Raw genomic sequence first — 24,732 nt, forward strand, 5'->3', positions numbered from 1 at the left:
AAAAAACTAACTATTACATAAATAATAGCTTGACCGGTTCAAAACACCTTGAATTGCATGAACTAGACCACCCAAAACCCTAACTGATTGCGAACCACTCAAACCAAGCGAACTAGGCACGAACCAGCTGAGCCACGAACTGAACCGCGCGTGAACCGGAAAATTTTTTTCGTCTCGGAGCATTGCAACTCTGTGACCTAGCGTTGCAACGCTCGTGGAAAAATGTTTCGTCCGCCTTATCGCAACGTTGCAATGCTATTATATAGTGGCAATTTGCTTCGTTTCTTCTTCGATTTGGGCTTCGATTTCTTCAGAAAAACACCGGAATCATCACGGACGACTCAATATAACAAATTTACAAACTCGATCGCAATTAATACTGAAAAACAACGAGTCTTTACAGACCAATTGTAAAGAAAGCTGTAAATCTAAAGCTTAATCCCGTAAACATCCACATATTGCAAACCATTTAACATTCATCAACATGAATAGAATGCAACCCACCAAAGCACTGTAAATAAATTCTCGAAAAATAAAATTGGGACCAAGAACCTAACTCTGATACTAATTGAAGGAACTGTGAGGTCCGCAGTGAAAGCAAGATCGTTTTCAATTTCTATTTTTCATAAAATTAAAATTCACATAACAAAATTATGCATTACAAGGAAAAAATACAGCATTCATAAAAGAGAATTAAAGAGGAAGAAGGGTTACGAATTTAACTCACCCTTGAAGAACAACTTCTTCATGAAATTCCTCCTCTCCAAATGGTCACGAACAATCAAAATCAAATCACACAGAAACAAATCTCAATGTGGACACCACCACAAGTTGAACCTTCTGTATTCTTTGTAGGAGATGAGAATTTTAGGAGATGTGGGTTCTGAATTCTTTTGGAAAGTGGAAAAGAATTTTTTTAGAGAGGAATAATTCTTTCTGTGAGTTCTAGAAGAACAATTGAGACCATTTTGTGTGAAGCCAGAGGAAGAAGATCCAATCTTCTCCAACTCCCCACAATACACGTCTTTCACAGAAAAGAGGGGGAGGGAGTTACAACTCCCTCCTAAAATTAATTTTCAAAAAATTAATTAATTTTTAATAAATTATTTAATATATATATATATATATGATAACAACCTTATCATATAATATATATTGAACTATATGTTATATCAAATATAATACATAACCTATAGTTTTTATATTGTATCAAATACAATATAACTTATAGTTTTTATTTCTCTCAATAATGCATGGTATTTAATATAAATCACATTTATACTAAATATAATTATATGAATCTCATCCATATAATTAATATTCGAATCATATTCAAATACTTAATTCCTTTCAAAATAAATTTTATATTATAATGTATCAAATACATTATATTAATTATATCACTATAATTAATTTTAATTAATTATATCATATATAATTAATTCTCAATAGTACCTGTTGAGCTACAGAGGAAACTTTATGGACCTGTAGATTAAAGCTCCAATGGTACTCGGATAATTAATTAAACTCCTTTAATTAAATTATCCAACATCCATTAACTGTTGGTCACTCCACTAAAGACCAACAACTGCATTCTTCGCACTACATATATATTTCTGTGTTCATTGGATATAACCAATCAACAGTGCGATGACCATTCACAAATTGCTCGTAAGTACAGCTAGACCAAGATTATCGTTTTCCCTCAGTAGTTACATCTAACTCCTTAAGTACCACTGATCCCTCTAATGAACAATAAGTCATAGTCCAACTATGACCAAACCCCTCTCGGGCCAAGAGAGGGTGTGGCGCCACATTGTTCAAGTCCCAGAATCAGCTCTTAAAGGAGCAATTTATCTACTTACCCCGACATTGGGGAATGGGCGAATTCCGTCTTGTGTAGTTGTGTTCCCAACTCCCCAATCATACAAATCCCCAAAATGGTAGGCTTATTGAATCGATGATCCAGACACTCTTACCCATACAAATCAAAGGATCGCCTTCATCGGCGAGAACTCACGACTCGTTTAGGATTCAGGTCATGTCACCTATGGCCATCCTAGTGAAATGTAAGTTTCTACTATTAACGGCGTTATATAATGAGACTATTCTTTTCGTTGTCCGATCTTATACAAACCCTTTTATATAGAACACCTTCGCTCACATGTCGCCACATGAATGATCAAGATCATATCATTTGTAGCACTTTACCACAATTATAACATCTACAAAGCGGGTCGTATTTTTAGTGCCACCAGGATAAGGTATCCAACCTTATCCATCTACTACAGACCATTTATGTTATCACTTAAACATGATCCATCTGTATGTCTCTACATACATGTTTAAGCTACAAAAGATAACCTTGGATGTTAGTTTATTGGTTTTGTGGGTTAATGCTACTAAATTTTGAAATAAAAATATCTCATATTTTATTAAATAAATAAATCGTTTGTACATTACAATTACAAACTACAAAACCTACGAGATTTAGGGCATCAATCCTAACACGAAAAAGATGTGGAGGACACCCCACCGACACTTGAAGATGGTAGTCAATCCATTGTGGATGAACTTAAAGAAGTGAATCTTAGTACGGTAGAGGAACCACATGAACTTTTGTTAGTGTGTCCTTTTCTAGTGAGGAGGAAGGTGAATACGTGTGTTTACTCACCAAGTACAAGGACATATTCACTTGATCATATAAAAAGATGTCGAGACTTGATCCAAAAGTAGAAGTCCATCATCTTGCGATTAAACAAGGGTATCGACCAGTTAAACAAGTTTGACGATGCTTTTGACCAAAGCTTATTCCCCAAATTGAAACCGAAAAACATATAACTTGTATTTTGACTCAAACTTTATCTTTTTTCAAGATTCATCCACCCATACATGTACATAAATCTTGAAAATTGGACATTTCTTGAATGAGAAATTTTGGATCAATCACAAACACCACGTCATTTCCCAAATTATTGACGAAATTGCAAATTATCAAATTTGGGACCAATTAAAAAGTTGACATGTGTCTTAAATTGAAATTGAAGACATAAATTTGCAAATTTCAATGATGCCACTTGTTTTATCATGACCATTGGATTGAATAAAATTAATTTAGTCCCATTTAATATTATAATTTGGGCAAAAATCCAATTAAGCCAAAAAAAAATAGGCTTAATTTGACCCAAATATTAAATTAGGCCCAAATTCAATTAATTAGGCCCAAGGGCTAGGTCCATAGACCAACCTTGTCCAAGCCCATAAAACTCATTAAAGAACTCTATAAATAAAATAGTTCTTTTCATTTGCAGGGGACAATGGTTTTTCATTCCAGAGAGCTTAGAGAGAATTCTCTACATTAAAAAAACTCCTTGACTCCTGAATATTAAATCACTCCTTGAAGCTCAAGTTTTGAAGATACAAAGATTCTTTCAAGATTTCAACTTCAAGAACATCACGCGCTTCGCTTCCCCAAGTCAAACGTATACATTCAACAGAGAGAGAATCAGAGGATCAAACATTAAACACCGAACTACATTGCATCAAATTAACACAAACACAAGTTCAACTCCATGAAACAAGTTTCTCCGAAAACCTTATGCGAACAGGGAATTTTTAAAAATAGAAAAATAAAGGAAACTATTTACATAAAATAACAAAATTTTAATCTTTTTTTATAGAGGCTGATAAAAGTTTATCAGTGTTTAACACAGTGATAGAAACTGATGAAGTCTATCACTAATAGACATTGATAGAAGTTTATTAGTGTTTACAATAATTTTTTTTACCATTTTTGTAAATAGTTTGACATTTTTTTCTATCCAGTGAAAATTTTTCATTAATATATAAAAGGGAGTTAATGCTTCATTCCAATTGTTTTGAATAGAATATATGCAATAAGCTTCGAAAACCATTCAAAATATGAGGTTAAGAACTACCCATATTTTAGCTCTAAAAATGCAATGGCGGCTCAAAATATTTTTTTTAGATTAAATTTAAATTTAATAACCTTATTTTAAGTTTGTTTGACCATCTTTAAATTCATCTATTATTTAACTAATGTTTTACTTATTATGGATTTATTTCACATTAGGTTATAATATTTCATTATTTTTTTCCAAAGTAATATTTGAATCATCATAGGTTGTAACCGTTAAATTTTTGTATAGTTCACGTACTAACTACACAATTAAAAAAAAAATAAGGAAATTTCTTAAAAAAGAAAATAAGAGGTCAAAGTAAACTTGACCTAATAGTATTAACATGTGTTTTGATTTCAGAGGTCAAAGGTTCAAACTTTCATTTAAATTTAAAATCATCTCATAAATCTATTTAAACTTTGACATTTCATTTAGAATCATTGAAATTTTGATGTGCTTTAAGATTGCGTCTCATGTACTTTTAAACGTTTAATTTTCATCTACATATTTTTAATAAATCTTAAAAACTCGATTATGTAGTTAGTTTATTGTTGATTCGTTTTTTTAAAAAAATCTGGTCTCTACTAACATTCCCTTTATCAATTGTGAATTATATTCATATAGTATATTTTTTTCATATGATTTTTTTATAATTATTTAATAAATTTTGATAAAAATTAGCATTAGAATATAAAATTTGAAATTTATTAAGAGTTCATGGACTAAATTTTAGATTCTATCAAAATTGAACAACTAAAAATACATAAACTAAAAAATGAAATAGAACCGAAAAATAGAATAACCAAAATAGTATAATCAAAATAAAATACCAAAAGGACCTTGTAATAATTAACTTAAGAAGAAAAATAATCAATATATTATAAATTTCTAAGAAGTTGCAGATGACCTAAATCCATCTGCTTCAACAAGCCTGCCAAAATTGACAATTTGACTTTGTCTAAGTTTGATCGTTCAAATTCATGGAATTTTATACTTCAAATAAATCCCTACGTTTCTGATTATTTTAAATCTTAAATAATAACTTTCCTTCCCCAATCTTAAATCAATTTCAATTTGAATTTCTGAAAACTTTTGATTATTTCATTTTGTTCTCTCTTTCCTATGCATTTTTCTTTTTAAAATAATAAAGCACGTGACCTAAATCAGTAATTTTCCTTTTTAAGTTCAATATTGCAAGTTGTGACTCAAATAATAACAATATTTTAGCTTGAATTATATTTAAGATGGTGTATAATTCATTCTAAAAAAAGACATTAATTTAAGTTTTGACAAATTAAAATATAAACTTCTTTTAAAAAACAACAGTTCTTTATATTATATTTACAAGACAATCCCCATCATTTACATAATTTTATTTAAGATGGTGTATAATTCATCTCTAGAAGAAGTTGATTTTGTCTAGTCCTATATATGTGTATCCCTCCTTATTTTTTTTCTTGTTTAGTACAATTAAAAGTAGATGATTCAGACCACATATCTCGTGATTTTTAGTACATTCGAATGTCAATTGAGCTATCCATGATTTGGTATATCCCTCCTTAGGTTGATTTCTTTAATTTGGGTAAGGTTTGTTGTTTTTAGTATTTATTAGGTTTAATGAAATCAATTTTTTTAAAAAATAATAATACATACTTTTTAAAATTTAAACACATAATTAAAACTTATGCCAAAATTCATATTACCAATATTTGATTTAAAAACCAGAAACACAAGTTAAATATAAAATGGGGCGAGGAAAAAAAATCAATGTTGAGTAATAATTACGTTTAAAATATTAAAATAAATATAAATCAAGTCAATTTTATTTGTTAGTAAAGAAAGAAATTAAATATACAAATTCGTTGATTACAAGAATGAAAGATTATATCAAACAATTATAATTTAATATTTCAATATCAATAAAATGTTATAGATTTTTTTACCATTATTATTTTATATCATAATAAGTATAAATATTAAGTTATTATAAATAAATTATGATATCTTACTATTATTTATAAATATTTATTTTTGGCAGAAAAAAGAATATAGTAATTAGCTAAGATTTCTGGTAAAGTCAGTGATGAGCAGCCGCGAGTGAGAAGGACAAAATTAACAAACCAAACGGAAGCAGAGCGGATATGGGGAAAAATGAAGGGTTTTGATTTTGAATCCAACTGAACCCAAATCACTCGCCTTCTTCCTTCCAATTATCTCTCTTCCAATGCATAAATTCTCATCTTTGATTCCTTCTTCTTCTTCATATTTTTCCACCCTTTTCCCCCTGCTTTCCTAAGGGTTTTAGGGCTTCAAGATCAACACCCTCTTATATTTCATCTGGGTTTCTGTTCAATCATTCCTGTTTTGTTTCATTCCACCAAATATGAAAGATCCCAACACTGATTTGTTCGACCCCAGAGCCGCGATTGACTCCGATTATGTGCTCGGTGCTTCCACTTCGTCGCGGGATTCTGATTTTAGGTTCGCTTTTGACGATAGTAACTTCTCCGATCGCTTGCTTAGGATTGAGATCGTTGGTGGGTCCGATGAAACCGAGCAGGAATTTGGTGGGTGTAGCAGTGTTCTCGATTGGGCTCGCCGAAAGAGGAGGAAAGAAGAAAAGAAAACGGAAAACAGTGAGTTTTCTACCCAATTGTCTTGGTTTCTCTTTTGGGTTTTTTGAGAATGACTTTTTTTTTCCCTATATTTAGACTAGTTAGATTTTCTGTTGGATTAGTGTAGGGAGCTCCATTAACGATTCTGGTTTATGAGGAACCTTTAAGAATTTGTGGAATCTCTTTCTTTTCTAAAAATAATTGTGGGTTTTAGGTCTGTTTCTAGTAACTCACGAGAGTTCGTTAGCTCAAATCCATCTGGGTTTATGGATGTTCATATGTCTCTGGCTTTGAGTCCATACAAAATTGTTTTTAAAATTCAGAATCTCGGGTATATGAGTTTCCTTTGGATGCACGTTAAGCCGAGGAAACGAAAGAGGAAATGTACAAATTTAAAGTCTACGTTCTTAATTTTTAATCACAGGCTTCTGTACTTTGGATGGATTCCAGATTTTACCAAGGTCCATTTTCTCTATTTTAAACTCTTTGCGTAAGGAACACTTATGTTGGAGTTTTTTTATTTTCCAGTTGCCACGAATAACAATTTATTTCTTTGTTTTGTTCATACTTTACAAAGTCTCGTACAGGGTTTCTAATATTAAAACTTGATGTTAAATGGTTATAATGGTCGATTCTTCCTGAAAGAACAGATAAAAAAAAATTAGGGGAATTGGTGGTTACTTTGATTGCAGTTGTCTATGGGAAATCTGAAATTTTTCTTCAGTGTCTCTGTCTATGTATAAAACATTGGAACATCGAGAGATCAATTTATGTTTTCAGTGTGCAGAATTTTCATTTTCTTCCAATATTTCAGTGGGATTACTTACTTGATGCATTGATGGTGTAACTGTTCTTTTGACAACTTCGTGCATTGAAAAGTCGGCCAGAAAAATTAATTCCTTTTCCTTTTTTAACACAGCTCTGGATCTCAGTAAATGTCCACAGCAGCAAGTTTTAACATGTAATCAGCCTGATATGGTTGATGTCTTGTCCTTTGAAAATCCGGACGAGGAACCTGTGGCAATGATTGAAGAATCTCTATCAGGTAATAGAAACTGGAAAGTCTGTTCAGAATTTCAGTGGTCAAATAAAAGGTTGATTTATTCAGGTTTTAGGGTTTTATCTGAATTTCGAACATTGTGTTTGATTCATAGTGTTATTGTAGGTGATGAAGCTGCCAATACCAATGATTTAAATTTGGATTCTTCTACTGTGATGAGGGTGAAGACTTTGCATATTAGCTCTCCTATTTTAGCGGCCAAAAGCCCCTTCTTCTATAAGGTAAAGGTTAATTGTCTTTTTTTGGTCTTGTTTCATAACTATTATGCATAACAATCCTAAGACAGTTCCTTTTCTTATTCCATCTTGTGAACTTCTAGCTGTTCTCAAATGGCATGAAAGAATCAGACGAACGACTTGTGACCTTACGGATCAATGCCTCTGGTGAGAAATAACAAAAAATTTCTTCCAATTAAAAACTGTTGATTGATTGTTTTTTGGTTGTGTTATACAGAGAAATCTGACTTGTTATATGATGTCTTTTTACTTGGAACAGAGGAAGCTGCTCTCATGGAGTTGTTGAACTTTATGTACAGCAATACCCTGTCTGTTACCACAGCTCCTGCTTTATTAGACGTGTTAATGGCTGCTGATAAATACGAGGTTTCTTCATGCATGAGGTATTGCAGTAGACAATTGCGAACTTCGCCTATGACACCTGAGTCTGCGCTGCTCTTTTTGGAGCTTCCTTCCAGTGTTTTAATGGCTGAAGCTGTCCAATCACTTACTGATGCAGCAAAACAGTACCTTGCTGCTCGTTATAAAGACATAACTAAGTAAGTTCACATTTCACATGAAGATCATTTTTTTAATTATAATTATTTTTTTCTTGACAGTTTGTGCTCCATAATCTATTATTTTAATCTAAATTGAAGAACGTATTAAAATTATGACTTTTAAATGTCCATTCCGTCAGTTGTTTTCTAAAGTTGAAAGTTTTGGGCCTATCACCTATTGGGCACTTTTTGAAATTTCGGGAACCAAGCATATACAAACTTGAAAGTTCAAGAATGTAAAATTTTCAATCAGAAATTTGAGTTAGGATACCAGAGTAGTCAATCTGAATTAAGTAAACCTGAGACATTGGGAATTTTTTCCTAATGTAGATTGTTGTTACTTGGAAATGACCATAGGTTTAGCTTGAAATCATACTCTTTATGCCTTCTTTTGATGTTACATTTAGGCTGCTCCTAAATCTTTTGGGTACTCAATCCATTGGGCATGTAACAGTGGCAGAGTTAGATGTTTTCATAAGGAGAGAAAATTTTACGGTTCTACACTTCTGACTATAACGTGCATATGTCAGGTACCAAGAAGAGATATTGGTGTTCCCCCTTTCTGGGATAGAGGCAATATTATCTAGTAATGATCTTCAAGTAGCATCAGAGGATGCAGTATTTGACTTTGTTTTGAAGTGGGCAAGGGCACATTATCCTTTGTTAGAGGAGCGGCGGGAAGTCCTTGGTACTCGTCTTGCTCAGTTCATTCGCTTTCCTTTCATGTCCTGTCGGAAGCTTAAGAAGGTATTGACATGTATTGACTTCGATCATGAGGCTGCTTCCAAACTTGTGCTCGAGGCACTCTTTTTCAAAGCGGATGTTCCACACAGACAGCGAGCCTTGATTACTGATGAGTCTACTTCGTCAAATCATCGCTTCATTGAAAGGACCTACAAGTATAGGCCAGTTAAGATCATTGAATTAGAACTTCCACGACAACAGTGTGTGGTATACCTGGACTTGAAAAGAGAAGAATGTACGAATTTGTTCCCATCTGGACGAATTTATTCTCAAGCATTCCATTTGGGAGGACAGGGATTCTTCTTATCTGCTCATTGCAACATGGACCAGCAGAGCTCCTTCCATTGTTTTGGATTGTTTTTGGGGATGCAGGAGAAAGGATCTGTGAGTTTTGCTGTGGATTATGAATTTTCAGCGAGATCGAAGCCGAGCGAAGAGTTCCTCAGTAAATAATAAGGGCAACTACACCTTTACGGGCGGGAAAGCAGTTGGGTACCGGAACTTGTTTGGTGTACCTTGGACTTCCTTCATGGCTGAAGATAGCAATCACTTCATAAATGGCATTCTACATCTCAGAGCAGAGCTTACCATCAAGTCATGACCTTCCCTTTTGTTTCCCATCTCACATTTTCTATATCATAGCTCATGATCAAAGGATTTCTTTTCATGCTGACTAGTCCCTTTTAGATAATTTTATGTATGGCAGGAGAAAGAAAAAAAATGTAGGTTCCAGATTTATACTTAATTCTATAACTTTTGTAAGTGTACCCTTCTTGAATGTGTTCAGCAATTTAAGAGAATATCTCCTCCTTCTACACCTTAACCGTGTTCTACCTCTCTTGTTTTTAGGTTGATGAAGTGAACTTTTATGGATATTATCAACAATTATGTGACGTTTGTTCATTGGGTGGAGCCAAAAATTTCCATGAGGGAAAAAATCTTACTTTCTTGTTATTATGTGTAATCTTAAAATATAAAGGAATTTAGTGGGCAATGAAATATTCACCAACTTCGATGAAGAATTTTTTAATCTTAATAATCACATGTCATGCTACATACATGGTGATTTTATGTCTGCTGGGTTATGTTCAATTTATTTAGAAAAAATTGTCTTTTTGTCTAGATTTTGATATTTGGACAGTAGGTTTTAAAATATTATACATTTAGTTCTTAAGTTCTAAATTTGGTTTCAAATTTAGTCTATAAATTTCAAAATTTTGCAATTTTATTTTGAGATTTGAGTTTTGTTTCAATTTGAATGTTTCAAGATTTACACTTAATACTCATTTGTCGTCTTTAATGTTAATTAGGGGTGTTCAAAAAATTCGATGACTCGAGAAAACCGATCAACCCAACCCAACCCGTGTAGTTTTGGTTGGGTTATCAACTCATTTGGACTGGTTGGATTCAAATAAGTGAAATTTTATGGGTTGGGTTGGTTCATGGGTTCACCTAATATAACTCAAACCAACTCGAACTAACCCGAATTTATTATTAACTTTAAACTATATATTTTTTGTTACTTATAACACAATTATTTATACATATATTGGTTTTAGTTTTATTTAATTTCAATATTTTTTTGAATAATTTATTCTTCAATTAACTTTTAAAAGTAGTTTCTTTGCACTTTAGAAATAAAATTTTCACCATATAAATTGAAATTGAGCAGTTAATCTTAATTCAATATATGAAAATAATTAAATTAAATTTTTACATATTTACATTTTGTTTCTTTTTAGAATAAAATTTTAAATAAATGACCCAATTAACTATTTAGGTTGGGTTGGGTTGGGTTCATTTTTTAATAAAGGTTATTTAGGTTGAAGAAATTTACAACCCGAATAATTGGGTTGGGTCTAAAAAATCTTTCAACCCAACCCAACCCATGAACACCCTTAATGTTAATGTTTGTAATTTAAATAATTATAATTAGTTAAGTTTCACTATTTTTTTATCACTATGAAAATTAAATCTAAAACTTCATTTTATAATTATTTTAAATTAATTAATAGACATTGATATGAATGATTGAAAAGAGTATTTAATGAAAAAATGAAGTTAAAAGTGTAAAATCTTGAAACCTAGGGCCAAAATTAAAACAAAACTCAAATTTCAAAGATAAAATTATAACACCTTGAAATTTAGGGACTAAATTATATAATATTTTAAATTTACGAACATAATGAAAACAAAAAATATAGGGACCAAAAAGTTATTTTTTCAACTCAAACTTTTATATATAGATGTTAATACTTAATAGAGGGATAAAACAGAGTGGCATGATACTTTGTACTTATTCAGCTATTTTGACCAAAACAACTTTATTTTATTTAGTTGGTTTACTTCTTTTATAAAAGAAATAAATATATAAAAAGGCATTTGGTGAAAAATATGCAAATATAAAGAAAAGAGGTTGAAAGGGACACAATGGAAGAAGAGAAATTAAGGGTTAGTTTGACAGAATTTTGTTTAGGGGTGTTCAAAAAACTCGGTAATCCGACCAATCCGGACTATTCAATCCAAACTGCAAGAGTTGGGTTGGGTTAAAAATGTTAAAAAATATTAAATTGGTCGACCCGACCCGACCCGACCCGAATATATATATATATATATATATAAAAGTTAAAAAAAACAGTCAAATTAAAAAAAAAAAAACAGAACCGTTGACCCAACTCGACCCAACCCAAAAATTTTGGGTTGGATTGGGTTGGGTTGACTCTCCAAAAAAGAACTAATAGGGTTCATTATTAGCCAACCCGAATTTTTGGGTTGTCCACAAAAATCTTCCAACCCGGTTCAACCCAGACTATATACACCCTTAGTTTTGCTATTAGAAATATATAAATAAATTAGTATTTTGTAAGTTTCAAATCCAAGCATCAAGAATTAGATTAGTGTATTATGAAATTACTATGATGATAAAAATTAGATACAGATTGTGTGAATATTTGTTTGACAAAGATTAAACATAAACTTATACACATATTTAAATTCAAAATTATATAATTTAAATTATAGGTTTTATTTGTTTAAATAATTTTATAAAAACATAACAAGGAAAAATAGGCTAACATTTAATCGGCATACAAAATCATTTTCTTTTGATTTTATAGTCGATTACATGTATCATAACCAGTTGATTGATCAAAATCATTAGTAATTAGTCTAATAGATGCATGTCATTTTAACATTCAAATGGACAGCATTGAGATTCAATGAACCAATCAAAATAAAAATGTCAATTCTGTAAAGAAAAAGAAAAAGAAAAAAAATGAGATTGTTGAAACTTTCTTTTTGAAAAATTTGTTAACTAAATATATAAATTATATTTTTACAGCCTTTCTATATCATTTGTAATAATAATAATAATAGTAATAATAATAATAAGGTTAAATTATAAAAAATAACTCTAAACTTTATACTTTGTGTCAAAAATGCCCTTGGAGTTTCAAAAGCTTCAAAATTACCCTTAAACTTTTAAAAAGAGTTCAAATAATACTCCGCAGTTAGTCTTGGATAGAAACCGTTAAAGTTTTGTTTAAAAACTATCCCTGAACTTTCAAAATGTTTAAGAAATACCAATAATTTAATAAAAGTTCAAAAATACTTTAACTGTTAGTATGTGAACAAAAATCGTTAATTATTCGTGTAAAAATGACTTTAAAAATAAAAAATAAAAAATGCACCTACTGATCAATTTGTTTGAAGTTTCCTTAAGTTCAGAAAAACCAATTTAAAAATAAATTACATAGATATCTTCACTTTTTTCATATCGGTACTCTCATTTTTTTATTTTTTTTTTTTTTTCAATTCTTAGCTTACATCAATGTTCTCAATAACCACAATAGAAACAAAAATTTTAAGTTAAAACATAAAATACCACAAAACTTCACAAAACTCCAAAATCAAAATCTCCTCTTAAAAGGACCTTTAATATTAATATTGTTGTTTTCAAAACTTATTAGAGAAATATTGTTGTTTTGAAACTTATTAGAGAAATATTGTTGTTTTGGGAGTTCGAGGCTATAAGTCGAGGGTTGAGGATTCAACTAATGTACAGGTCGAATGTTGAGAACTCGACAAACAAAGAAAAAAACTTGGAAACAATATGTAAATTATGGTTGTCGAGGGTTGAAGTTTCGATATACATAAGTTGAAACTTCAACCCTCGACAAGAAAAAGGAAATCTCGCTAGTTTTACATAAGTCGAAACTTCAACCCTCGACAAGGAAAAGGAAATCTCTTGAAAGGACCTTTAATATTAATATTGTTGTTTTCAAAACTTATTAGAGAAATATTGTTGTTTTGAAACTTATTAGAAAAATATTGTTGTTTTGGGAGTTCGAGGCTATAAGTCGAGGGTTGAGGATTCGACTAATGTACAGGTCGAATGTTGAGAACTCGACAAACAAAGAAAAACTTGGAAACAATATGTAAATTAGGGTTGTCGAGGGTTGAAGTTTCGACATACATAAGTTGAAACTTCAACCCTCGACAAGAAAAAGGAAATCTCGCTAGTTTTACATAAGTCGAAACTTCAACCCTCGACAAGGAAAAGGAAATCTCTTGAAAGGACCTTTAATATTAATATTGTTGTTTTCAAAACTTATTAGAGAAATATTGTTGTTTTGAAACTTATTAGAAAAATATTGTTGTTTTGGGAGTTCGAGGCTATAAGTCGAGGGTTGAGGATTCGACTAATGTACAGGTCGAATGTTGAGAACTCGACAAACAAAGAAAAACTTGGAAACAATATGTAAATTAGGGTTCTCGAGGGTTGAAGTTTCGACATACATAAGTTGAAACTTCAACCCTCGACAAGAAAAAGGAAATCTCGCTAGTTTTACATAAGTCGAAACTTCAACACTCGACAAGGAAGATAAGTGGGTGAAGCAGATTGTAAGAGAGAGCGAGATTGTAGGAGAGAGCGAGATTGAAAGCGAGATTGTAGGAGAGAGCGAGATTGTAGGATGGGACAATCTCCAACGTCTATGGAATGTATGCGTCTCGTTCTCTCCTACAATCTCGTTCTCTCTCACAATCTTGCTCTCTCTGAACATCTCGCTCTCTCAATCTCGTCCTCTCTTACAATCTCACTCTCTATATCTCGCTCTCTCTTACAATTCAAAATTATATTATTGTTGTTATTTTTTCATTAATGATTACTAGTTTTTTTCCTCATTGGTCATGTATATATATATTTTTTTTTCAACGATGGGATTTTTTTTTTTTTTTTTTTTTTTTTTTTTTTTTTTGTAAATCAATTTTTTCAAAGATTATTAAAATATATTATTTCTTAAATTTATTATTGAAATATAGTTGGCAAAAAAACCAGACAATTTTTTTTTGCCGTTTTTTCAAGAATAATTATTACATTTCTTGCATTTTAATGATAATTTTTAATAATAAAAAATACCCCGTAATAGCACTAAAATGATTTGTTTCTTTTCAAAAAAATAAGAGAAATTTTCACAAATAGAAAAAAGTTCAAATTTTTTACAGAAATAACAAAAAGAAAAACATTGATAGACGCTGATAAATTTTTATCAACATCTATTAATGCTAAACTTTTATAAGTTTTTACTTCTATCAGATTCTATCAACCTCTATGAAAAAATATTAAAATTTTGTTATTTTGTATAAATAGTTTCTTTTTTAGTTTTAAAAATTCCCCAAAAATAAAGAGAAAAAAATCTTCTATTGTTGATTAATTCTTTATATTAACATTAATATATAGAAGTTTGTACGCACAATGAGTAGATGATGAATAGGCATCATAAATGTAAAACTAAATTATAATTTAAAATTCTTCAAAATATATATATATATATATATATATATATATATATATATATATATTTAAAAAAAATCTTATTCATATTTTTACTTTTCATATATAAATATTATGAAGAGAAAGTAAGTATGTAATTTTCAAGAAAATATATATATTTGAGAATTTACTATTTAAAAATTTATTAGTAATGTTTGCATATAGGCTAATAATCAGATATCCATATATTTCTTCAAATATATATGTCCATATGTGATTGATTGTTCTTTAATTGTTTGGTTTTCCCTTTACATCATAAAATTGTTCTATTCAGTCAATAAACGACACCAACTAACCCTAAATACTTATATATATTATGATGGAAACCTATTAATTATTCAGCCTCAATTATTTGTAAAGAAATTATTTTCAATGATAAAAATGTTAAAAATATTTAACAACAATAATAAAATATTACAGTTTAACTCTAATAAACTACAATAGATCATGATAGACTACTATCGCGATTTATCGCAAATAAATAGTGAAATTTTGTTATATTTGTAAATATTTTGATTTATTTTTCTATATTTGAAAATAGCTCTTATCTTTATCTACCCAATAATCCCATTTCAAAATATAATAAACATAATTTAAAAAAAAAAAAACTACCTCGAGATATTTTATATATATGGTTTGATTTTCTTTTTATTTGTAGAATATATACATAGTTGAATTTTCCCTTGATACAAATCTAGTATAATTTAAATAAAATATTATAAAGATAATAGCTAAAATATAATTATTGATCTCATAAAAATTAGAAAACAAGTCATGTTAATTATCAATTCCAATTATTAGGATCAATCAATGTTCTGTTTAAAAAAAAAACAACCAATCAACATTCAACCTTTTTATTTACTATATAAATTAATGATTAATCATTAAGAAAAGAATACATCTTACTTACTTCTATGTTTTATTTGGTCCCTCAATTGTGCATAAAAACCTGCTTTAATTTTAAATATTGGTTTTATTTAAAAAAAATGTTTAAATATTGGTTTTTGGTCATCATTTCATCATAATCTAAGGCTATTTTGAAACTTAGATATATAACTATTACCCTTGGTTTCAAATATTCTCTCACATAAATGTCTATGCTAGGTTATTTATTTAAGCAACTTGTATAAAAAGAGATTAATAAATAAATAAACAAAAAGTGATGCCTTTCAAAATTCAAAGACCAAAAAGTTGGGAAAATAATAACTATCGTCAAATTTTAAAACTAAACTAGGATTTAACCTTAAATGATCGGTTAAAATTTTGTATTATATATTTATCAGAGGCTTTTGGAGATTGAAAATATTGAGAAAGCTAGGATAATGTGACTAATATTTTGTTAACTTTAGTTGATATATCCTTAATTTGGAGAGTTCCTCTTAAAAAAAAAATAGAGGGATTCGACATCAATAATTTTTTTATATCTTTTATATATGTTCTTAATATCAAAATAAATATGTATGTTTGTGATAAGACTGTATAACTTAAATTGATGGGTTATTTTCAAATATAGGAAAATAATCTTATTTACAAATTAGCAAAATGTCACTATCACAAAATTGATAGAGATGTATAAGTATCATAACTTATATATGTATATTCGTATCTAATTTTCATTTAGATGTGAGTGTCTATTACTATCTCTCGTTGATAGACAATCAAATTTTTTTATATTTGAAAATATTTTGAGAAATTTTATTATTTAAAGTAATTGTCCTAATTTAAAATTTAAAAAAATTAAGAGAGAATTTAAACAATTTAATTATTAATTTAAATTATTTTTTGTTTTTTATTTATAGGAAGGAGGAAGAGAGAGAGGGAAAAAATAAAAAAAAAAAAATAAAAGAAGTGCCGGCTGATGTAGGAATTGGACGCACGCAACGAGATCGGATTTGGGCGATTTCCACCTAAACAAAATATCTCCATTTTCTCCGTCAAACTCAAATTTATTTCTTTAAATAATTTGGTCTAAAACATTCTTCTTCTTCTTATTATTATTATTAGGTTAAAATATAAAAAATGCCTATGAACTTTATTTTTTTTTATAAAATATGATCTTGAAGTTTCAATAGTTTCAAAATTACCCTTAAATTTTAAAAGAAAAAAAGTTTAAAAGATATCTTTGTCGTTAGTTTTGGATAGAGACTGTAAAAGTTTTGTTTCAAAATACCCCTAAACTTTCAAAACCTTTCAAAAATACTCTTAACTTAATAAAAGTTCAAAAATATCTCCACCATTAGTATTTTAACAAAAATCGTTAATTCTTCGTGACAAAAATGATTTTAAAAATTAAAAAATATATATATGAAAAAGGAAAATTCTTATAAATAGAAAAATCCAAAAAATATTTACATTCTATAGCAAAAGTTCCAAAAGTGCTTTGTACTTTTGGAACTTTTTGCTATAAAGTGTAAATATTTTTAAATATTTTTTTTATATTTAAAAAGACCCCTATTAAAAATGCTCCTACGGATCAATTTGTTCGAAATTTTTTTAGTTCGAAAAGAACTAATTTTAAAATAAATTATATACATATTCTCATTTTTTTTCATATAACTACTACCATATTTCTTTCAATTTTTCAATTCATAACTTATACCAATTTTCTCAACAATCAAAATAAAAACCAAAATTTTAAGTTAAAACATAAAATTTCACAAAATTTCACATAATTTCAAAATCAAAATATCCTCTTGAAACATACCAAAACGATAAATAGTCAAATAAAAAAAGTATCAGCTTATATCATGTTGGTTCTTAGAATTTAATATTTATTGTTCTCAGATAGGTTGTCGAGCAAAAGAAGCCGTCGGGATATTTCGGATGCAATTCTGGCTTAAATGGAGCAATTAGCAAGCAACGAGAGGCAAAACGATGAAATTGAACAAAGGGAGGCACGACGTTGCACAAGTGCCAGGACACTTGTACCCTGCGACATTTATAGAGACAGTCTGCTAGGCAAGTGTTACAATTCTGTCCTGTGACACCACATCACTCTTCATTTGATACGTATGCATGAAGAGACACTCCTTCTAATTTGCTTTCCAAGGCGCTTTATGAGGGGACCTTCAGCGTCGTAGTGTTTTGGAATGTTTTGGTTGTTGAGAAAATTGGTGTAAGCTAAGAATTAGAAAATTAAGAGAAATATGAGAGTACATATACGCAAGATAAATAGTCCAATACTTTTTTATTTATCGTTTTGGTATGTTTCAAGAGGGGAAAATTAAAAGGATATTGTCCTTTTAGAAACTATTTAGGAAAATATTGTTGTTTTCAAACTATTTGTAAAAATATTGTTTTTTTTTTTTAAAATAAGTCGAAGGTTGAAAATTCGACCTAGATGGGTCGAATTTTGAACCCTCGACCTTCCCCTTTCGCTTTACATTTGCACATCGAACTTTGAACCCTCGACCTTGCCCTAACATTATTATTGAGTTTGTTTAATTATCATTCCGGAGACCTTCCTCATAATTATTTGATGTGGAGAAAACGAAAGACCTTCCTCATTTCGGAGACCTTCCTCATAACACTCATAATTATTTGATGTGTTAAAAATAATTTTGTATTGGGAGAGAACAAAAGAGGGAAGAGTAAGAGCTAGAGTGAGATTGTGAGAGAGAGCGAGATTGTGAGAGAGAGCGAGATTGTGAGAGAGAGCGAGATTTTGAGAGAGAACGAGAGTTTGAGAGAGCGAGATTTTGAGAGCGAAAGCGAGATCGAGATTTTGAGTGAGAGCAAGAGCGAGATTTTGAGCGAGAGCGAGATATCCGTACAAATTTCCCATTTTTTTTCTTTTTTTAATTATTACACATTCCACCTTCTTCTTTCTTTCTTCCTTTCTTTTTTTTTTTTTAAAAAAAAAATTTCATTTTATAAAAACAATTTCTAAAAATATTTTTTTATTATTTATAATTTTTTTAAAAAAAGAAAAAAAAAACTCCTTCAAAATCTTGGTACCAAATGTACAAAAGGAATCCAAGATCATTATTGTAAAATCTTTTAAACTATTGACCTCACTACTGTGATTAAAATTTCTATTCTTTATATCAATAATACAGTCTTATTTATAGACTTGCATGTGAAGGTTTTGAGTGTTGATTTGATTTATTATGTCCCCAAATTATTATCTAAAATATGTAAATTTGAATATTGAAGTTTTTTTTACCTAACTTTTTAGATTTAGACTATCTGATTTATTATTTATGTCAATGATATTTAAAAGCTTCTATATCAAAATAATTACTATTCATAATATATAAAAATAATAAATTAAAAAAATAATATCTCATAAAAATAAAAAAAATGTAAATTAAATATCTCATTTATATAAAAATAATTACAAAAATCAATGTGTTCCACAAGGCGGACGTCGTCGATTTCGAGCTGGTTGTTGTCGTCGACTTCGAACTTGAGGTTGCTCGAGTTCTTCTTGATGTTGCTCTGATACCTCTGCAGGCACTTCATAATATAAATATTCATTATGCTCTCCACGACCCCGACCATGTCCATGCACGTATGAAGATGAAGGACCAACCTCTGAGTCATAATGTCATGAACCAAATGCTTGCATCATCACCATCAGACTAACATAATCAATTTGACTCTGCGTCTGCATCATAGGGGGCAACTCTTCCACATTATGTGCAACCTCATCAAACTCATCCTCTTCCCAAACAGGTTCTCTACGTCTAGGAGCTAGTGGAGGAACAATAGGTATATCGTACATATAATGAATTTCCTCCATATAGCTTTGATTGTCACTACATATAGCAATAACCTCGTTCGAATCATTCCAAACCTCACGGAGTCTACGGTTGTTCGTTCTTTGTGAGTTATAAAATAATTAAACAATATTTAAAATAAATTTAAATTAAAAATAATTAGATAATATTCATTTACCAGATGATCCATAGCTGCTCCCGGACGAGTGACGTAGCGCCTTGTGATATTATTATACCAATGAATATATTCTGGAGTGACATCTATGTCAAACTGTTCAAGAGAAACCCCCACTGCAATAAACCTTGCACGATAGTGCCATCGCACTACCAAATGTGCAACTTTTTCGGACCAATCTCCAGTCCTTAGGTCAATATCATGCAGTACGGGTTCAGTATTACAAGGCGATGGGACATTCTGCTGAAAACCGAATTGTCTCATCACCCTATCAAGAAGATGCCACTCACCAATGTGAAAACATATGAGAGGACTCATCGTCTCATATGTTTTGACCATTCGTACAAAAATTAGGCAAAGTATGCATAATAATTTTTTACGGCTCCCAAATAACCTGAAACACAAAATATTATATTAGATAATATTAAAGACAAATACAATAAAAATGTGTATAAAATAATCAATTAGATTTAGTGTAATGTACCTGTTTAAGTTGAAGCAGATCAAACATGTATCTATACTGGCTGACTACATGTGTGGTTGTCCTAGTCACACAAAATTTGTCTCTCCACCTAGATTTTTAAATTGATAATTTGGAATTTAAATTAATTAGATCAGTGATATAAAAATTAAATTGAATTAAAACAACATACCCAGAACCATAGGCTCGTCCAACTAACTGAGCGTCATTAACATGTTGTAGCTATGAAGCCATTATTGGAAATTGCTCCCAAGCCCATAGTTGCAAAAGTATGAGAGGCCCAGCTATCTCTCGAACCTCAGGTCTTGTTGCTTTGCATAGTTGTCTATACAACCATGCCAAGCATGCTCCACCCTACGAATACTGCCCCGCATCATGGAGGTTAGCTAACAGTGGCAGGAACATCAAGTGAACAAAATGACTTGATTTATTTGAAAACAGACTTCCACCCATCATTTGTAGTATATATGCTCGCACATGTCTTATGACGGTTTCCTCGTCTGCATCATCTGTGAGCTCATGAAATTGTGTTCCTAACCATATTAAACTTAACCTCGATCCTTTAATCTTGTTGGCAGGTGGGGTTGCACCGAGGTACAGTTGACAATCTTTTAATCAGTCATCATATATCACTCCGGTGACCGACTCACCGTCAACAAGTAACCCCAACAACACTTCTATGTCTTGTAGAGTGATAGTGCACTCTCCAACAGACATATGGAATGTATGCATCTTGGGCCTCCATCTCTCGACCAAGACTGTGATAAGATGCCAATCCAACTGAATAAATCCTAATCTGGCAATCCCATAGAATCCAGATGTGCGTAGTAGTGGTAGTATTCGAGGGTGGAGCAGGATAGTGCATTGGAGAATTGCCTCTCGACGCCTGCAAGATATTTCTCCAGTAGTACGATCTCGCCATACAACAGATGATCGATGAATGGACTGGTCATACAAAACATCGGGATCAACAGGTCCTGGGTTTAAAGCCATGATCTGAAAAAAAAATTATTTCTCAATTAAAAAAAAATATTTTTTTCAATTAGAAGAATAATGTACAACTTAATTAAAATAATAATGTACAACTTTATAATAAAAAAAAATTGAATATACAATAAATTTATTTACTTTCCATAGAAATATATATATATATATATATATATTTTTACTTCCCATCGTTATGTCCTTAACTAACCTGCCATTTAACTACTAAAGCAATATTCAATGTTCATCATTTATTCTCTGGTTCATTTATGTTGTGAAATATCAAAAATATAGAAAACAATTTTAATGAAGGACTAACTTTTTCCTTTTTCCTTTTATTCTTGTTATAATTATTAATAATGATTTTTTTTGAGAAATAATAATTAAAATATTTATTACCTATACCAATTAAGCATAATTCAATATTAAAAACACAACTAACTTCTTTACGTATATATTTGCAAAGGTATTGAATTATATACATATATGTATTGGTGTAATTGTTTTAAATGGTAAAATTGTTAAAAATATTTTCAAATATAGCAAAATGTCACTATTTTTTAGTAATAGACAATGATAAATATTGATAGACATTGACATTTTGCTATATTTAAAAATAAGTTGGTTCATTTTCCTATATCTAAAAATCGCCATATATATTGTGGAGGGAGATTTGAATCACTCATCTCTTGACATGACCTTCCTACTTAGGAGGTGGAAGGTTCGATTTTTCATGTCTGCACGATTGTAATAATAATAATAAAAAAAAAAAAATTAAAGGATCTCTCATCTTTTAATCGAAAACAAGCCAATATTTCTACATTATATTATGATTTGATTATGACATAGGTTAACTGATTATGACATATATATGTACTTTAGACCATACACTTCTAAATCCTCCACCCAACATGTTGTTGAACTAGAAAAAATCGCTATACTCTTTAACTAGTAGAAATACTTAAACCATACACTTTCGAATCCTTCAATCAACATATTTTGAAATAGTCAAAATCATTTTTAAAATTACTATGAAACATGCTTTTAATAATTCAAAACTAATTTTGATAACATGAAAACTGCAATTAAAAGCATAATATTAAATATTGAATTAATTTTGACTTTTAAATTGGAAAAAAGTAATTTAAATAATTTTAAAATCAGTTGTAAACATACCCTTAATGAAATTATTTTATAACAGCCATTCAATATATGTTCGAGATGGATTAAACGAGTATAAAATCGTCAGCCACATTGTAAGCGAAGGGCATGGGCATAACCTATGAAATGGCCCTCCTCTCTCTTTTGCCACAACCAACCCCAGCTTACTAGGAATCAAAATACAATTGTAAGAAAGAGAGAGAGGAAGAGAGAGTACCATAAAAACAACTCAAAAGGCAAAGTTCATCTTTCCAATGGGTGCCAGGCTAACATGGCTTCTTCTCATTAATCATAATCATAGAATATATATATGCAATCAACAAGCCAGAGAAACCTTCTCAAATCCCGTTAATGCCAATTCTTAAAAATCATTACTCTTCTGAATCATTCTTCTCCCTTCACTCCCCTCTCCAATTTAACACACCCGCCACCGTCCACGGCGGCTCACGACGGCCATACTCCGATCGGCGACAAAGCTTCAATCCCAATTGAGGTGATTTTTGCATTCGATTCTTCAAACTACCCATTTGGATTTCTCAATCACACCCGTCATCAATTTTGGCCTTAAAATCAGAAATTCTGGCTTGCTTTTCAAGAAACAGCTTATTTGATTCATGGGTTTTGCTTCTCGCTAATGGAGCTAAGGAGAAACTGGTACGATTCTAACATCTGGGTGGTGTTTTTTTGTTTATTGATGTTGATTTCTTGCTCTGTTTCGTTTGAAGATGCTGATTCTTTTGGTGGGTTTGTTCATAAATATGCCAATAACTCTTTGTCAAAGCCTAGAACAGGGATTGTATATAACATCTCTTTGCCTTCAAATTATTCTGGGATTCAAGTTTCTTATATTAGATTGAGGAGTGGTAATTTTTGGGTTAGAGGAGCAAATTTGAGCTGGATTTCTATTCCTCCAAGAGTTACTTCTGTTCCATATGTAAAGAGAATAGCCATAATTTTTGAGAATTTAGGGAATTGGTCTTCAACTTTCTATAAAGTACCTGGTTATACTCTTGTTGCTCCTGTGATTGGATTCACTGTTTACGATTCTTCTACCAATTCAAGTACATTGAGCAATCAAAAGCTTCATTTGGTCATCTTGGGAAGAAACCCCATTTTGGTGATGTTTCCTAAAGTAAAATTGAGAGAAAATGATGGGAAGAAGCCACAATGTGTGAAGTTTGGAGCTAATGGAACTTTTGAATTGAAGAACATGACAGGACCAAGCTTGTGTTCTGCAAGTGATTATGGTCATTTCTCTCTTGTTATTCCAACTCCTTCAATGGAAAAGGAGGAGGAGAAGAAGAAGAAAGGTATGTTGTGGGTATGGTGGGTCGTTGGATTTGGGGGTGGTTTGGTTGCTTTAGCTTTGATGGGTTTAGTTTTAATGACAGTTTTGAGGTTAGTGAGGAAGAAAAACATCATGCATATGGAGAGGGAATCTGAAAGAGGAGTGAGTTTTGATACTGTTTGGATTGGTAAGAGTAGAATGCCTTCTGCTTCAATGGTAAGAACACAACCAGCTCTTGAAAATAGTTATGCTCCTTAATTTTTTTTCTTTGGGTGGGAGAGTTTTGTCTTTGTACTTCTGTTCTAATGTTTACAGTTCTAGATGTGTTCGTTCATAGCTTCACATCATTTCAATAAAATCATTCATACTAGTGTTTCATTTGCTAAACTATACCTATTCGTTTTACTTTTTGTTCTTTATATCGCTACGATGTAATCAAATGAATTGAATTTCATTCAAATCGAATGACGAACGGTTTCTTAGCTCTTTCTTTTTTATTAGAGAATCTGTTTGGTTGAAGTTTACCAGAGTGGATATAATTTAAAAGTTTGGTAGAACACAACACAACAGGTTAAGTTGAAATTAATTAAGGCAGTGGCAGAAAGAATCATCCAAACATAAGAAAATGTTAGCTTCCAACTATGGATATGAGTGAATAAACAAACTTTCACATGGGAATACATTATTATTAAGACAAACCAAATATTAGCTTTTGGAGCCTACTTATTTTTGCAGCCAATGCATGAAGGGAATTTTTCCATTTTTAGTATATGATGAGAGAAACACGAAAGAGAAGAGCACGAGAAAGAACGTTTAAATGTAATAGAAATCTTATTGGCTAAACTATATAACGTGTGTCCGAAGTATTCAACTAGTTTCAATTTCAAAAGATTTCATTTTGACCTGTCGACTTTAAAATTATCTGAAAGTTCATTTCTCCACCGCTCCTCGTCATAAAATAAAAAAGAATGCAAG

General features: G+C 30.6%; 2 protein-coding genes across 2 annotated transcripts; both read left to right on the plus strand.

Annotated features, from left to right (window-relative positions):
* Positions 1-5,999: 5,999 nt before the first annotated feature.
* On the plus strand, positions 6,000-9,931 carry LOC120067932 (BTB/POZ domain-containing protein POB1-like). The gene is given in 7 exon segments (XM_039019575.2): positions 6,000-6,556; positions 7,455-7,580; positions 7,701-7,816; positions 7,915-7,978; positions 8,091-8,370; positions 8,901-9,564; positions 9,566-9,931. Coding segments are annotated over 7 exon segments (1,653 nt in total). The 5' UTR covers positions 6,000-6,303; the 3' UTR covers positions 9,716-9,931.
* A 12,897-nt stretch (positions 9,932-22,828) lies between these two features.
* On the plus strand, positions 22,829-24,144 carry LOC120067733 (transmembrane protein, putative (DUF1191)). Its single transcript, XM_039019295.2, has 2 exons — positions 22,829-22,962; positions 23,044-24,144. Exon 2 carries the CDS (start codon positions 23,104-23,106, stop codon positions 24,013-24,015), a length of 912 nt encoding a protein of 303 aa, XP_038875223.1. The 5' UTR covers positions 22,829-22,962; positions 23,044-23,103; the 3' UTR covers positions 24,016-24,144.
* The last annotated feature ends 588 nt before the right edge of the window (positions 24,145-24,732 follow it).

Source organism: Benincasa hispida, chromosome 12 (genome assembly GCF_027475165.1).
Source record: "Benincasa hispida cultivar pf3 chromosome 12, pf3_genome.v1.1, whole genome shotgun sequence".
Classification (NCBI taxonomy): Eukaryota; Viridiplantae; Streptophyta; class Magnoliopsida; order Cucurbitales; family Cucurbitaceae; genus Benincasa; species Benincasa hispida.

Coding starts and splice junctions, on each gene's coding strand:
- LOC120067733 (XM_039019295.2), top strand. CDS start 23,104: ATGGAGCTAAGGAGAAACTGGTACGATTCTAACATCTGGGTGGTGTTT.